Source organism: Brachyhypopomus gauderio, chromosome 2 (assembly GCF_052324685.1).
Source record: "Brachyhypopomus gauderio isolate BG-103 chromosome 2, BGAUD_0.2, whole genome shotgun sequence".
NCBI lineage: Eukaryota > Metazoa > Chordata > Actinopteri > Gymnotiformes > Hypopomidae > Brachyhypopomus > Brachyhypopomus gauderio.
The window spans coordinates 28,809,442-28,826,258 of NC_135212.1; the positions used below are offsets into that span (position 1 = coordinate 28,809,442).

The 16,817-nt window shown below is 42.2% G+C and overlaps 1 protein-coding gene and 1 long non-coding RNA gene across 4 annotated transcripts; one reads left to right on the forward strand and one right to left on the reverse strand.

The window, feature by feature from the left end:
* Window positions 1-4,367: 4,367 nt before the first annotated feature.
* LOC143508835 (uncharacterized) lies at window positions 4,368-6,567 on the reverse strand. Of its 2 annotated transcripts, XR_013129505.1 has the most exons (4): window positions 6,432-6,567; window positions 5,372-5,419; window positions 5,191-5,291; window positions 4,368-5,079 (listed from the first exon to the last, which is right to left on the reverse strand). It is a non-coding gene; the product is annotated as an uncharacterized LOC143508835 (long non-coding RNA). The 2 variants fall into 2 exon arrangements; XR_013129504.1 differs by having other exon boundaries at window positions 4,368-5,291.
* A 269-nt stretch (window positions 6,568-6,836) lies between these two features.
* Window positions 6,837-16,086, forward strand: gan (gigaxonin). Of its 2 annotated transcripts, none has more exons than XM_076993401.1 (11): window positions 6,837-7,241; window positions 8,177-8,291; window positions 8,401-8,751; window positions 9,044-9,264; window positions 10,102-10,223; window positions 11,074-11,186; window positions 11,468-11,620; window positions 11,713-11,849; window positions 12,295-12,429; window positions 12,516-12,625; window positions 13,740-16,086. In XM_076993401.1, exons 1-11 carry the CDS (start codon window positions 7,054-7,056, stop codon window positions 13,919-13,921), a joined length of 1,827 nt encoding a protein of 608 aa, XP_076849516.1. In that variant the 5' UTR covers window positions 6,837-7,053; the 3' UTR covers window positions 13,922-16,086. The 2 variants fall into 2 exon arrangements, with proteins under 2 accessions (XP_076849516.1, XP_076849521.1); XM_076993406.1 differs by having other exon boundaries at window positions 6,871-6,974.
* The last annotated feature ends 731 nt before the right edge of the window (window positions 16,087-16,817 follow it).

A 16,817-nucleotide genomic window follows, 5' to 3' on the forward strand; every position in this document is an offset into this window, starting at 1 on the left:
GCTGAGGCATGTTAAACCGGAGAAGACCCATCACAACTTCCTCCACCACCACCTTTCACACCTGCAGTTGGCTCTGTCCCAGAACTGTGGCCGGCCTACAACAGAAGGAATCTCTGGAAGCTAATCTGATCCACCAGCTTCTCAGGACACAGCTACATGTGTTCAAGGCAATTTCATTACAGTTTCAGTACAGTAACCCCTTTGTAGTCTATCAACTATGGAATGATTCTTTCTATTATACACTCAGTTGACAGTCTGACAATTATATCTCTCCAGTCACTGGTGGTGGTGTTTCATTAACTGAGCCGTCTGCAGTTGTAAGTATTGAATGGACTTGGGTCTTGCATGTTCTGAATACCTTTCTATAAAGCAAATAATCTGTTACAGGAAGATGAAGAAACAATCTCTGCTGCCTCAGAGGAGGTGTCCCGCCCCCTCAATGTAAAAAATAAGACCCATTTATTTTACAACAATCGCTACATGGTGCCCCCTCGGCCGCTCGGTTTAAAAGCCGTCATCATTTCACAAACATGAAACATCCAAACAGCCTCTTGTTCATTTTAGCTGATTTCAGCATGTAACATTTTGGCAGTATTAGTGTGGTGGTTGGCACGGTCACCTCACAGCAAGGTGATTCCATTCAATTCCTGGTCCAGGCTGTTGTGTGGAGTTTGCATGTTCTCTGTGGGTTGTCCCTGGATACTCCAGTTTCCTCTCACATTTCAAAGACTTGTGTGTTGGGTTGATTGAACACTAGATTACCTGTGTTGGCCATGTGATGGTCTGGTGACCTGTTCATGGTGTACCCAGCCCCCTCCACCCTCACTAGTAGTATTAAGTGGTAAATGTAATGTTTCAACAGCATTTAACCCATCTGTGCAGTTAGAACACACACACACTAGTGATTACTAGGGGGCTGTGGATTACGTGGCCAGCCTTAGCCCGGTGCCTGGAGAGCAGTTGGGGTTAGGTGCCTTGCTCAAGGGCACCTCAGTCATGGCCTCAGGTCTGGGAATCGAACCCACGACCCTCTGGTCACAAGAACAGTTCCCTACCCCCAGGTCATGACTGCCCCCTGGATCAAACTTGGATCAAACGTGGCAGACAAGAGCATCAGTTCACAATGACTTATTGCTTAGTGAACACCGCTGAGAATAAAAATGTGAATGTTTTTTGATAATTATTGATCTGCAGAGTCTATAGATTATGCCCATATAATCAATCATGACATGATTGAATAAAATTCTTAGAAGTAGTTAGAAAAGTGCTATTTTTTTTTTTTTACAAATAGGGATTGCAAATCTAAAACTGCATTTTTGAATAGCACTTGTAATAGCAAAGTTGTCACTTGGTCAGCAAGGAATCAAATGATTCCAGTTTTATATCCATAAGTGAACATTTGGAGGAGTTGTGCACAATTTTCACAAATTTTTTGAAACTTTACACAATGACTAAGCCCTGAAATATCCACAGCATTCAGGTGTCGTGTCATGTCAGTTGACCAATGATACCCCTGTGATATGGCCAAAACCAATTAATTGGCACATGCGGCCATGTTTTTTTAATGATAATGTCATCACTGATGAAGTGTCCTGATACTACTTGACCACATGATGGTGCATGTAAATTTTTGGCTTAATGTGATTAAATGGTTGATGTTATACCCAGCTGGCACACGACCGACCTTCAACATTGAAATGTGGTTGAAATATAGTTGAAATACTGTCCGTTGTTGTTTCAACGTTGAAACAACGTTGAATCAACGTTTAATGTTAAATGGTTGCGCAAACGTTGAACTATTAACGGTGAATCAACGTTGAATATTAAATGGTTGCGCAAACGTTGAACTATTAACGGTGAATCAACGTAATATCTTCAACCTGCCTTTGTATTACCATTTCAAGTTCAAAAAACACATACAATAAAAAAAGTACAAACAACTCTTTGGCATTGGCTGAGGGTTATGAAAGAGGTATTAATTATTATTATTAGTAGTAGTAGTAATAATAATAATAATAATATAATTTTTATTTATTTATTAATTCGTCCAAAAACGTCGTCAAAAACAGGCAGGTATTAACCAGGAAGACAACATCAAGCAATGAAACAGTTTGAAATGTTTTGAGGCAGAAACAAAACTTCGCAATGACAAATCAACAGGTTTAAGGCAGGGCAGTCGTGGCCTGGCGGTTAGGGAACTGGTCTTGAGACCGGAGGGTCGTGGGTCCGATTCCCAGACGCCGTGACTGAGGTTGTGTGGTGGTTCTCCGAGATTAATTTTACAGAGAGAATAAAAAAATAAATAAAATTGTTCTTTTTTCATTGTGGCATAGGCCTACAGTTGTTTTTTTCCTCTCTCCCATGCAATTTTGAACATCATGAACGTGAATTTTATGGTTTATTCAAGGTTGAATGTATGACGTTGAAACGACGTTGGCTTATCAACGTTGAATCACCTTTCAAAATCGACACATAATCCAACGTTGATTCAACCATCAAATTCGACGTCGATTCAACGTCGATTCAACGTTGAAATGCCTGCTGGGTAGCTATTGGACAATCTTAGCCAACTTTGACATGCGAGTAGGTCAAAAAAAAAAAAAAAGCACAAAAAGGCGCTGAAAGTTGGTTTGTTTAAATGTAAAACACTTTTAGATGTTACTTAAAAGTGGACAACAAATTTCGATTGCTGTGAAAAAAATCACAATTGACAAAATATGGCACATTTACAATTTACCTGTCCAGGGTCCTACAGAACAACCACTAAAATCACCAAAAAGTCATGCTGCAATACTGTTATGCAGAATACAGACAAGTAATTTGTCTTGTATGATTCAGATCTATGAGATAAATAACTTTGTAATTACATCTCCTAACAAAAGTATACTGCCCGACAAGAAGTTAACCTTTTAATTCACTAAAATTTCTTAGTTCATCGCAGTAATATCTGTATGGTAGTTATTTTGCGCCATCTACTGGCCAAATACTGGAACCTACTGAAAACCATTATTTAGGTGTAACACCCAGTGACCGTATACGGTCTCTGGTAACACCACACAAACACATACATACACACAAAGCTAATCTTACTATGTGATTTAGTTCTATGATCTGAATCATTTTGCCAATACAATTTCTTTGGATATTTTGGGCCTTTAGTTCCTCCATTTGAAATTTTTTTTTTTATTCATTTTTGCCACTGAAATACCTTCATTTAATTTGTAGGTCTAAAGGGCCTTTTGGGCATCTTGATGCCTATTGAGGCCAAAATGCCTATATTTGTGTGTGAACCCGCTTGCGGCTATATTTATTTAACTGATTTTTATCTCGGAAGTTACATTTTCATGTTTATTGTACAGTTTATTTACGTAATATATGGAGGTGCCTTAAAATATGTAAAAGACCACTATATTTGTGAGTTTTTAAATGTGTATAAAAAAGCTTTTATAATACTATTATTCAAATTAAAAAATGACCAATTCATGGGTTTAGGGTAAGGGTCAGGGTTAGTTAGGATTAGAGTTAGGGTTTAGGGTTAGGTAATTTTTATGCTCTGTCACTGAGCTCATATAAACGATGCCAGGAATGCAATGGGGGCTGTGTACAGTCAACATCTTTAAAAAAACATATACATAATGATAGAGGCATATGAGTAATATGAGTTATATGACATCATAGAGGTTAAGATCATGTTATCCACAAGGTAATAATCAATATGTGTGTGTGATGGAAAAAAGGATCGACTGGTGGAATTAGCAAGATGGCATAGATCTGAGATTGTATAAAATAGATCTTGATTCGAATAGAAGATGCTAAATTGATCTAAATTTTGCTAAATAAAGAGCAGCAAACCACTCCACCTTAATTCCAGAACAGTTAGATAGCTTAAAGTGTTTCTTGAAACAAGTCTAAATGGACATGAAGATATGTCGTAGGACCATGGATCACTTAACTGTAGAATTAACATTAAAACCGTCCTTGACACAGTCAGACATGGCTGCCTAACAAAATAAAAATGGACTACTGGCTTCCATTTGACTACCAGAAGGCAGGACATTACTGGCCATGAAGGACCTAAACAAGGTGGGGGAACCAATGACCTGACCGCCCACAACATGGAAGCTCCTATCAGGAATATCAGACAGCAAGATGAATGTGCAATGCATATGTACAAGTGCATATGTACTGCTCAGAAGTCAGTTTGATAATAATAAAGGTTATATTATCTGTATATATATATATAATGTGTGTGTGTGTGTGTGTGTGTGTGTGTGTGTGTGTGTGTGTGTGTGTGTGTGTGTGTGGCCAGGTGTAGAAGGAGGGAATCACACAAACCAGACAGCTCTAAAATTAATGTGGGGCTTTTATTTCCCGACTGATCCCAAAAGGAAACAGCATTAACTTTGTTTGATTTGGATACTTAAATTTACAACTATAAAATTAACAAGTACTTCAGAAAAAAAAGAAAGACAACAGTAGTGGACTGTTCATTCAAAAAATTACAGACAGCCTCTTTAACGGAAGGACACACACTCCAGTGGACAGTCTTATCTCCCCTCTAAATCAAACAAAGATACATCTATATCAATAAAACTCATTTTTACATTGTTACCACATAAACATGACACATAAACATTTAATAAAACTTTGTTGAAACACTTACGCCGACACACTACTTCACGTTTTACAGAGAGGCGGTTGGTGATACTTATCAACGTCTCTGTCCGTTACAGTTTCAGTTAGGCTCTCGTGCTGGGTGACGTCATACGTGCAATTCTATACATGCACGAGAAACTGGCCTATACTACCTCTCAACAGTGCCATCTACTGGATACTTAAAATAGCATGCGAGGCAAAGGAGAGAATGATGACCATTTCATATTGAAATAATAACTTTATTATTCACCTGGCTACATTCAATACACAATTATGGAGCAGTAGAGCCTGTTTCAGTGGGGGAGAGTTATACCTTCTCAAATCTTCGTGGAAGAACTCTGACTTGCAGATGGTCATCTGGCTGGTCTCGGGGTTGTCAGCATCTCTGCTTCTGACCCCCCCAAACACGTCTCATTTATACAGCTACACATAAAACATTTAAAACAACTGCTAAATGTTTTACAGCAGAGGAGGCTGAGATGCCTTTTTCACAGATGCAGGGCCATGTACACCCTCCAAATGAAGTGTACAGACCTATGGACCAGAAGCCCTTGCAGTCTCCTCAGTGCCTTCTGAACACTTGGAGGGGTTTGGTGACATCCAACTTCTAGGTCATTTTATGGGTGGGACTGACACTAGTCAAAAACAAAATACATTGTCTAAATAAGTGAATTGGAAGGAGCATTATGTTTTCATAACTGAAATAAGGACCAACCGTTTCAGCAGCATCGTGGAGTATACCAGTGACAGAACCAAGGCTGTGCTAAAACAAAAAAACATAAGGAAATCCAGAGCACCTGTTACATTCATGGAAGCAGGGTACACAGATTTAGGGTTAGGGTTAGAGTTAGCAGGGAGGTACACAGATTTAGGGTTAGGGTTAGAGTTAGCAGGGAGGTACACAGATTTAGGGTTAGGGTTAGAGTTAGCAGGAGGCACACAGATTTAGGGTTAGGGTTAGAGTTAGCAGGAGGCACACGATATCACAGATCTAGGTTGGGATTTTTGATGCTGGGCCCTAAAATTTGGCTCATGTTACAATGTGCCACAGATAGTGAATCTGTGCAAACCCTAACTCTGAAAGGTGTAATGATATATTTTGTCAGTACACCCTGTCCCTGAATATAATTTATAATGTATTCCATCACCCTAGTAAAATATCTAAGTACTGTTCTACTAGACAGACTATTGGAAATTGAAATTGGGTAAAATATGTGTGATTATAATAAAACAACAAAAATGCTATGTTGTGTTTATAGAACTGTAGAAACGATACGGGCTAAGTTTGGTCTCCATGACTTCTGAATGCTATCATAAAGAATGCCAGTGGTGAAAATATTAATAATCACATCCATCTGCAATACAACATGATCACAGTGATTATCTAGGACATTAATCTATGACCTCTGTCAATTCTGCGCATTTCTAGAATACATATCGCTTGTGCTTGGTTGGAAGAATGACGTGCTCCTCTAAGTTTTTATCGCAATGACTTCAGTTTCCACAAAAATAGCAACACATCGCTTTTCGCTGCATTGTTTACATGGACCTCCCATTTTTGCGCAGTTCGGGTTCACGTAACTACCTAGATAAATATACTTAAATATAAATATACGTCAAACATAAGATGCGACCTCGCAATCATTACTTGCAATAGAAAAGCTCTATTATGTTGTATGTACACGATCTCAATATTTATTGTGAAAAACAACGCCTTCAGAATCACTGCTAATAGTTATTATCTAGATTACTGGCACGGCTAGTTCTTTGTTTACCATTTCAAAGATAGCAGTTATCTGTATGGGGAAAATGTGAAAACAACAAATGTACAAAGAAAAATCAAAGCGCCATAAAGTGTGTATATATTACAGTTAGATAAACTACTCCAAAACATCAGCCACTGGTTTCCGGGAATTCCTCTAAAATACACTTCAAATTACCAGTCCATTGCGGAAAACTGCCATTTTCAGATATCTTGTACAAGATACTGACAGATAATTATTTTATGATGTAAAGGTACAATAATTGTTTTATTATTTTTGTTAAATATCAAACGTTTTGCAAATTTTCTCTTTTTTGCTTTACTTTGTATTTCAGTGACCTTATCCATACCACGAAGGCTTTTATTTAGAAGTAAAAACACGTATTTCCGGTGCTGTCTCGCTGTCGCGTTAGGGTGGTTGCTGTGTTCACTGGATTGTGTCATTACATCTGTGACATTATCAGTCTGGCAGGCGCTTGACAGGCTCGCAACACAATGTGACCAAGAAGAGGCATGAAGTCACAGCTGACTACACAAGGGTCACGCCTTCATTAAGGTTTTTATCTGGATTTTTAGTTTTCGTACCCAACTTGCTTTAATTAACCCAAAGCTCGCGCTTTCCTCCGGTCTACAAAATGTCTAAATGTGGCCCGGACGCCGGTGTCGGTTCGGCGGTGTCGGACCCGCAGCACTCACAGAAGCTCCTACGAGCCCTGCGCTCCTTCACGCAGGAGGGCAGTTTTCAGGACGCGGTCTTAGTCCTGGACGGAGAAGAGATCCCCGTTCAGAAAAATGTTTTGGCTGCTGCAAGTCCGTACATCAGGTATTAGAACATGATTAATAATAATTATTATGTTTAATTATTTATTAATATTATTTATTCTTATTAATATTGTCTGAATGTGGTCCGTTCCTATTCGAACAACTTCGTCATGCGTGTGTAGCTGTTCAGACATGTAAGTTCGGGAGGTGTTCCTCAGCTGGGTGTGCCAAACGGCTCCATCTTGGCTGTTGTGGACACTGTTACTATGTTCCTGGGAACTTTTTTCATCTATATGAAACCATTTCCTTCACGTTTGTATAGATTTTTTGTTTTGATCCAGCCTCAGAAATTATGGGCCCTGAAGGGTAAAATGGAGAAATATTAGGAAGGGTGTGACGGGCAGGGTGAGCAACTAAAAAGGAAGCGATCATGGAAAAGAGGATGGTTGAATTGAAATTGTGCAACCCAAAAACCCGTGACATAGATCCAGATTAAGGAAATAATAACCAGCAGTCAACTGATTCAAAGACAAGACATATATAGACGAACAAACGACCCTCAGGTGAGACGGATCACGGTTCCCGCCCACCTGAGGGACGAACATCACGTGACCAAAACAGGACAGCTGCCGCTGTAACCGGGGGCGACCGGCAGGGGGCCCCCCCACAACGTGGCAAAGGGAAGTTGTAATCCACTCCACGGTGCAGATTACAGGTGGTCCAGGCTTGGTAGCACATTTTTAACACCTTGTAGCATTGTAGGTATAATGTAGCAAAATACAAATCCAACTGTCAATACAGGTGCTGTGCCTTTGTGGGTCTAGAAGTATGAACAACAGTTGCATTGATGAAGGTATAGAATGTGTGACTAACCAGCTTCCGAACCATGTCCTTTGCAACTAAATCATTCTTAACTATAAATAATCCCCCAAATTTAGTGTTTAGTGCAACTTCATCAAGTTTGTTTTTTCCCTCAACCTATTTGCATATTTTTAGGACCAAGCTAAATTACAACCCACCCAAAGAGGATGGATCCGTATACAAAATTGAACTGCAGGGTATCTCTGTGCCCATCATGAAGCAGATCTTGGACTACATATTCAGTGGAGAGGTGATTCCCTGTGCAAGACTGTGTGTGTGTGTGTGTGTGTGTGTGTGTGTGCGCGCACACCACAAGTGAACTGTGTGTGACAGGAAGTTTGTCTCTTTTCTGACCTCAGATCAGCCTGAGTGAAGACACCATCCAAGACGTGGTTCAGGCAGCCGACCTGCTGCTCCTTACCGATCTCAAGCTCCTCTGCTCCCAGTTCCTGGAGAGCTGCATAACCGCTGAGAACTGCATCGGCATCCGGCTGTTCTCTCTGCACTACTGCCTGCACCACGTGCACCACGTGGCCGCCGAGTACCTGCAGACCCACTTCAGAGACGTGGCCGTCACGGAGGAGTTCCGGGAGCTCCCGCCTGAACGTTTACATGAACTGCTGTCCATGGAGAAGCTCAACGTGGGAAATGAGAAACACGTGCTGGAGGCCGTGGTGCGATGGCTCGCACATGACATCGAGGCGAGACGGGTAAGAGAGAACACAGACACAGACAGACAGAAAGAACGAAAGAGCAGGTGACTCAGAGAAGAACAACTCTTGGCAGTCCCACCCAAATGTGACTCATCCTTAATGCACTCTGCAAGTTTTCAGCTGTTCTTGTCACTGTAACGGGAAGAGACTGGTGGTGTAGTTTTGTGATGTATACTCTCCAGGGGTTGTTTTTATGGACATGTACTGTCTTCTCTCCATCATGCATGTACTCATCTGTTCCCTGTTCCGAGTGGGTGTAGAGAAGGTTTCCTGTTGCCTCCGCCCTTAGGTCCACATGAAGGAGGTGATGTCTGCGGTGTGGGTGCAAGGCCTGGACCAGAGCTACCTGCAGGAGCAGATGCTGGGAGACCCGCTCATGAGAGAGGTGATCGGCCAGTGCTGCATGGAACCTCTGGGTGGCGCTCCGCAGCAGGGCGAGGCGCTGCTCGCCGCCTTCAAGCCACGCGGTTACTCCGAGTGCATCGTCATCGTGGGGGGCGAGGAGAGGGCGTGAGTATTGGCATGAGCCCCCACGCCCTTTGGGACTTGCGTTATGTCCACGCCTCCTTCCAGGGATGCCAGGAGGTAGCACAGCCGGGGGATCCTTATGTTGACGTCAGTATCAAAAGTGATCCACAGCTTGTACAGACAATCCACAGTTGTGATCGTCTGTGAAGGTGCTCAGCCATCCAGGTGTTTAATAGTGTAGTCAAGTAGCTGCTGGACTTGTTGTCACCTTGAAACCATTCTGATAAAGCCCCATGGAAGGGTCACTAAACCCCTTCAGTAGTGCACTATAATCTCACTGTTTGCCTGTGTTGTAAGGGGTGCTCTAGGCCTCAGTGAGTGTCTGGCTCGGACAACAAGTGTCACCATACAACAGTATGCAGAGCAAGATGGTCCTCCAGGATTATCAACCATCTTCAGTTGATTCAAAATGCAACTGCTAGAAGTCTTACTAGGAGAGAAGAAGAGAAGAGAACACATCACTCCCACTCTTACGTCCTTAAACAGGCTACCAGTGGGCTCCACAGTTGTGTGTATAAACCGCTTAAACGTGTAGGACTGGGATGAATATTTCCCTTTTAACCACTACAGTTTTTTTTTTATTCTTTTAATTCTGTGTATATTCTTAACATTTTATTTTATTTCATGCACTTTATATTCTTTATTGATCATATTTATTTTAATTCGCATTATCTTTAAATCCATTTGAACCTTATTTTAATGACTTGTATGGTTTTATTTAAATTCTTTGACCTGTAAGTTAACTTGCCTTCCCTTGATTAGAAGCCAGTGTAATGTGAACTAGCACTGACTGCGTGTCCTGCTCCGTGTCCTGCTCAGCGTTCGGAGGCCTTCTGCCGCCACCCGCTGCATGTGTCCCCTCTACGACCGCAACCGGCAGATGTGGATTGAACTGCAGCCCATGAACGAGAAGCGTATCGGGCACGGAGTGGTGACGGCCGGTCAGTGACTCCTCCCACACACTGACTCCTCCCACACACTGACTCCTCCCACACACTGACTCCTCCCACACACTGACTCCTCCCACACACTGACTCCTCCTACCTGGTGACTCCTCCCACACACTGACTCCTCCTACCTGGTGACTCCTCCCACACGCTGACTCCTCCTAGCTGGTGACTCCTCCCATGCGCTGACTCCTCCTAGCTGGTGACTCCTCCCATGTGCTGACTCCTCCTAGCTGGTGACTCCTCCCATGCGCTGACTCCTCCTAGCTGGTGACTCCTCCCACACGCTGACTCCTCCTAGCTGGTGACTCCTCCCATGCGCTGACTCCTCCTACCTGGTTCTCCTTCTGCTCAGTGTCTTTCAGCCCTTGCTGGTGCTTCTAGAATCAGCTGGTGTGATTGGTGCTAATGCAACTTAAATGTGGTTGAGAGGTTGACAGTCCTTCTACATATGGTTAGAATCAGGTGCTCTTTGGTGTCAAGGGAAACATTAAGAGATAAATCTCCAAACTTAGATACTCCTTAAATTAAAATGTCTCTTGTCAGCATGTCTTAACTGGACTGTCCCAAAATGCCCACACATAGTATCTATCTAATGCTTCAGGGTGTGATGGAGCTGACCAATCTGGACATTTCAGGCAAAACAAACTCCAGTGTCCTTCTCCTTCAAACTACACTCATGCTGCAAGACCAGACGACCTTGTGAAAATTGATGTTTCTCCCAAACTCCCAGTCTATTCTGGACTGAAAGGCTGTACAGTGTAAAAACAACACAGGAAGTGTCTGCTTTAGATCAACACCTTTGAAGGGGTCATGCTTGCTATTTGCTTATGTGTCTGATCAGATGGGTGCCTTTTTGCAATTGGGGGAATGAATGAAAACAAGGCCGTCTTGAGTAGTGGAGAGAAATATGACCCTGAGTCTAACACCTGGACCCCAATCCCACCACTGAAACAGGTATTATTGTTCCAGTTTAAAAACCTTTCTAAAATATCATACAGCTCAAGCCAAACCAGCAGCTGAATGTTAAGAAAATGTGCATGTTCTTAATCTTCTTTACAGGTTTACACACACATAAGATAAAACAGTTAATGATGTCCACCAGGGGTAGTGCATCCAACAGCAACAGTTACTTAAATAGCCTTTCCTTTTTGTTGCAAGGCTTGTATGTGTACCTGAAAATCTCATAACGTACCACTAGGTGTCAGTATTTGACTCTGTGCTGACGGTGTGCTTAGGCGAGGCAGCATTTTGGTATTGCTGAGCTGGATGGGATGATCTATGTGCTGGGAGGGGAGAACGAGGACACTGAAGTTCTCCTCACCATGGAAGTCTTTGACCCTCACTGTAATATTTGGACGACCCAAACCAGCATGACTACAGTACGGAAGGTGAGATACACAAAAACGTGTAGGCTTTTGCCTTCTATGTTAATAATCAGAGCCCAGTGCTGTTGTGCTAATTGTGTTGTACTATTCTTTAGTTTAGTTGCTGTGCCACCATGAAGAAGAGACTCTATATCATGGGTGGAGGATCATATGGGAAAATTTATGACTCTGTGGAATGCTATGACCCCAAAACTCAGCAGTGGACAACAATCTGCCCTCTTAAGGAGAGGAGGTACACTTGCATGTAGTGAAGTTCATGAACTTATTAATAAAACACACAAAAACACCATAAGCTGAATGGACAAAGAAATCAAAACTCACCATCTACAGTTGTTTGGAACTCATTTGAATGGGGAACTTTTACTTGTAATGTTTTGGGGAAATGCTAATCCCAGGGTACCCGCTTGGTCGCTTTGTGAAACAAAGTGGGCACATGTACGATGAATGAAAGTTACTGCTATCTTCTGCAGTGCTAAGGGTTTTCTTCAACAGTCATGTGTGTTTGTGAATGACCATGCATGTGCAAAAGATTACACTTCATCTACATTAAGCCCAGTCTTGGCGTAGGATCATGGTCAGTGTGTGCACGTGTAGGCGTGCACATGTGTGTGCGTGTTTGTGTGCTCCACACTCTCCCACACAGGGGAAGGCAACGTTGTTGTGCTGGGTGCCCTCAGGTTCGGCGCCGTGGCCTGTGGTGTGGGCCAGGAGCTCTACGTGTTTGGGGGGGTCAGAAGCAGAGATGCTGACAACCCCGAGACCAGCCAGATGACCATCTGCAAGTCAGAGTTCTTCCATGAAGATTTGAGAAGGTATAACCCTCCCCCCACTGAAACAGGCTCTGCTGCTCCATAATTGTGTATTGAATGGTTTTCCTGTAAATCAACCTGACATGCAGGTGGGTTCACCTGGACGACCAGAATCTGTGCATAGAGACCACCTCATCCTTTGTATATGGAGCTGTTGCTATCGGTGCCAGTATTTATGTGGTGGGAGAGCTTGACACAGGTAAGCCTAATCCACACCTTCCTGCCTAAACCACACCTTTCTGCCAGTGACTTTTCTTTTCAATGACTTCTTTTTATCAAACATCAGGCAGAGATATTTACTATGAGTCATGTTTGTTATTAGTGTATTGCACGTGTTAGTTTGACTTTCCAGGGACAGATATTCACATGGGTTCTGCTGTCGATGTACATGTTTGTTTATCGTTTTCTAAGCTGTGTAAAGTGTCTAAACTTGCACTGGGCAACAAAATAATGTAAACTTCCCCGTAGTACATTTTATGCTGAATTTTAAAGGTTTTAGAATTTTTCTTTCATGTTTGGCTTTTAACTGCCCTCCTTTTTAAGACATTTTACATTAAGTATTTATTACTTGTTCATAAATAAGGCTGTAATTACAATTAGTGTGTAGTGTGTGTAGTGTGTGTAGTGTGTGTGTGTGTGTGTGTGTGTGTGGTGTTGCCTATATTTGGCTTGTGCAGCACCCCTCTGCAGTAATCTAACCCTAACTAACTAATCCTAACCCCTAACCCTAACCCTTGAAATCCTGCTGTTCACAAGGAACTGTCACATAGATTAATACATAAGAAGCAGACACTTTCCTTTTAAAGAAATGATTAGTAATGTTTAGAGAAAACCGCATGAGAGAAAATCACCTGATGTTAGTGTTCTTTGTTTAAGAAATGTCACTTGCTATTTGCTGTTTACTATTTTCAGTAATATCCTTTGGTCTTGTGATAACGCAGCACAATTGTCCATTATGGCCCAAGTGGCCTACCAACCCCATACCCACCCCCCCATACCACCCCCTTTACCCACCCCCCCGTACCACCCCCACGTACCACCCCCTATACCCGCCACCCCCTATACCCGCCACCCCCCTATACCCGCCACCCCCCTATACCCACCACCCCCTATACCCGCCACCCCCCTATACCCACCACCCCCTATACCCGCCTCCCGTTGCCCACCCTCTATACCCACCACTCCCTATACCCACCCCCCCGTACCACCCCCTATACCCGCCCCCCCATACCCACCCCCCGTACCACCCCCTATACCTACCCCCCCGTACCACCCCCTATTACCACCCCCTATACCCACCCCCCCGCACGCAGGCACCAGCTACGACTACGTGCGAGAGTTCCGGCGCAGCACTGGGACGTGGCACCCCACCCGGCCGCTGTTGCCCTCTGACCTCTGCAAGACGGGCTGCGCTGCCCTGCGCATCGCCAACTGCAAGCTGTTCCGGCTGCAGCTCCGACAGGGTCTGTTCAGGATCCGCGTGCCATCCATGTAGCGCCAGCTCGCGCCCCCCACCCCCCTCGCCCCGGGCTCCCCTCCGGACGGCGGCCGCATGTGGGGGGGGGGGCCTTGGGAACGGCCGTAGCTACAGGCCGAAGACGCAGAGGTGTGTGGGGACTTCTGGGTGTTTTGTTTACTTTGTTGGGTGCCTTTTGAAGAGAATGTGTGCGCATGCCACAGTCCTGTTCTTTTTTTTCTATTCTTTCCCTCATTTTCATTTCTTTTATTGTAAGGGAGAGTTTTAGTTTTAGTGTGTGGTACGATAACGTGTGGTAACACTATATTCTTACAGCAGACAACAGGTGGTTAGGGTTATGGTTAGCTGCTGCTGGCTTTTAAGTCAACACTACTGATTTAAGAAATGGATGTTGAGCAGGTATCTTGACAATATGCCTTTTTACGTAAACAAGGGGTTTTAAACGTGGGTACACCAACCATGGGAGCACACGTTAATGTCAGTGTAAGAACGGTTTAAAAGTGTTGTCTCACGATTGAGTATCATGAACAGTGTTTTGTGTGAAATGGAAAAGGATTTGAATATATAACCTCATGGGGGATGTTGTTGCTACCAAGCATTTCATTTATAGTATTGCATATGGAATTAATTCCATATAGCAGTAATCTAAAGTGTGATTAAGGATTGTTTAGGATAAACATATTTTACATGTGAAGTTTGGCCTCCTAATCTGAACATAACATGTCAGAAAATAGCACAGAGTAGCTGGTCTTACTTTTAACTCACTGGTAACTGGTCTTACTACCTTTGAACTGGCTTTCCAGTCACACAAGTGAGGGTTTGGCATGCGGTGACCCTGTTTGTGTGTCGTGCGTCACAGCTGCCCTGCTCCCATTCTGACAGAGAACCCACACAGTACCCACGTCTCCCCAAACCCATCCCAGCTCTGCCAAGGGCCATGTGACTGACACATTATTCTTGGTGTCCCTAATGCATTGTAACTGATGACCCGCACATTTCTCTAGACCTTGTTCAGTACTGTAAAGCGAAAATTATTATTATTACATTCATCAAGGCTTTCAATAGACGAACAGTTAAAGAGAATGTTCTGGTTCTAAGGCTTTAGATGTACTGACGAACCTATAACCATTTAACACACATGGGTGTAAACACTCTTCAGATCCGCTGTGGGTCAAATTTTGTTAAAGCTTCTATAAAGTATCATTCAAGTATAAAGAATGACACATTTTCAAAACTGTCATCATGGATTTTTTTTACTCAGGTATCTGTATGTTAAGCCCCTTAACCGTTTTATTAGCATTGGGGTCATGTAGGGGGAAAAAACACAGCTGAAAAAAAACACTCGTACTGTTGGCCACATGGACGCCTCTTGTATCTGCTGAGATCTCTGCATGTAACAGTTCTGTATGTGAACTCCGAAAACCTCATTATCGTGCTTAACGGTACAAAAGGCAACCAGCAACTTACTCCCCCATTTTCACCCCTCGTATGTGTAATGAAGACATCACAGGCATCCACATGACGACGGTGTACACGATACATTTTGGTCTTGTGTTGTTTATTTACTGTTACCATTTACTGTGTATGATTAGTGTTCATGTTCAAGGCTGTCGGCTCTGAAATGGACCAAGGGAATTGTTGCAGCATCAAGTGTGCAGGACGTCATTTAAAAAGTAATATTTAAATGTTGAACTATTTGATAGCCATTTGTGCTAAAAAATAGTTGTTCATTTTAATTACAAATACCTAATACAATGTGGGATTAATGCAAGATGTTTTATGTATCCGTAACATACTGCACCTTTGACAACACGGCTCACGCCCAGCACTTAAACACACAAAGTGCTTGTGCGTGTGCAAACATATGATAACTATCAACACGCTACACATTCCTTCATGTGCCATTGTTTACAGTATATGCTTAACAAAGACGTCAGAGACATATTCTCACATAACACCTAAATAAGCACCTTCAGAATGATGTTACACAATCAAGAGTTTTACCCAAAGTACACTGAGCTCTGGCTGAAGATTCTCATTAGGCATAAAGGTTACCATGTAATAAAATGACTATTAAATGTTTTACTGAGTTAAAACACACAAGGGAGAAATGAGTCCTTGATCTTTCACCTATTGTCATTTGTATCTAATAAATTACAACCATTAAACAGAATTCAGAATTATGTCATTGTTATGTTGCTTTTTGAGGCAGAAATCATCAAAGGGTCATTTTACAGAAATGTCCACTTTTGTGTCCCTAGACTTTAAAGGGCTGTTGCATTTTAAAAGCCCTCAAATTTAGGGATTTATTTACATTTTAAGACAAAACAACATGATATTTGAACAATTATACCTTTTTGAACCACTTATGAGTCAGTTTTTCTTTTCAACCATTTGAGTGTTTTTCCAAGTATGCCCAAAAATGCCTGTCCTCGCTGTCATGCTTTGAAACTAAGGGCTTTATTTCTTAATGGAAAACATGTACTTTATTAACTCAACTGCAGTTATGTGTCCATAAAGGTCCAATATATCAAACAAAATATTTAAAAATACATTATTGCAAATAAATATAATAAAATACATAATAAATGTGTACGTCCCCAATATTCATGTCACTGGTGTTACCGTATGACAAAAGACTATTAATTTAATATACAAAGCCATGCTGATGACATCACAGGAAGTCATTTTTTTTCCTCTCTGAAGATTAATAAAAACAGACACATTGTAAGTTCAATGTCATTTTTCATTTTTTATAAATTTTATCATCTACCCTAAGATTTCCTTCTAAACTTTAGTGCAAGTCACTGGTATGCCCTACTTTAATCTTTGAAAATTGAATATAGAATAATAAAAATTGATTAATTTATACATAATTCAGTGAGTAGTTCATGACTGTCAACATGTGGTTTGT

Coding starts and splice junctions, on each gene's coding strand:
- gan (XM_076993401.1), top strand. CDS start 7,054: ATGTCTAAATGTGGCCCGGACGCCGGTGTCGGTTCGGCGGTGTCGGAC. Junction 10,224..11,073: donor GCACGGAGTGGTGACGGCCG/GTCAGTGACTCC, acceptor GTGTCTGATCAG/ATGGGTGCCTTTTTGCAATT. Junction 12,626..13,739: donor GGTGGGAGAGCTTGACACAG/GTAAGCCTAATC, acceptor CCCCGCACGCAG/GCACCAGCTACGACTACGTG.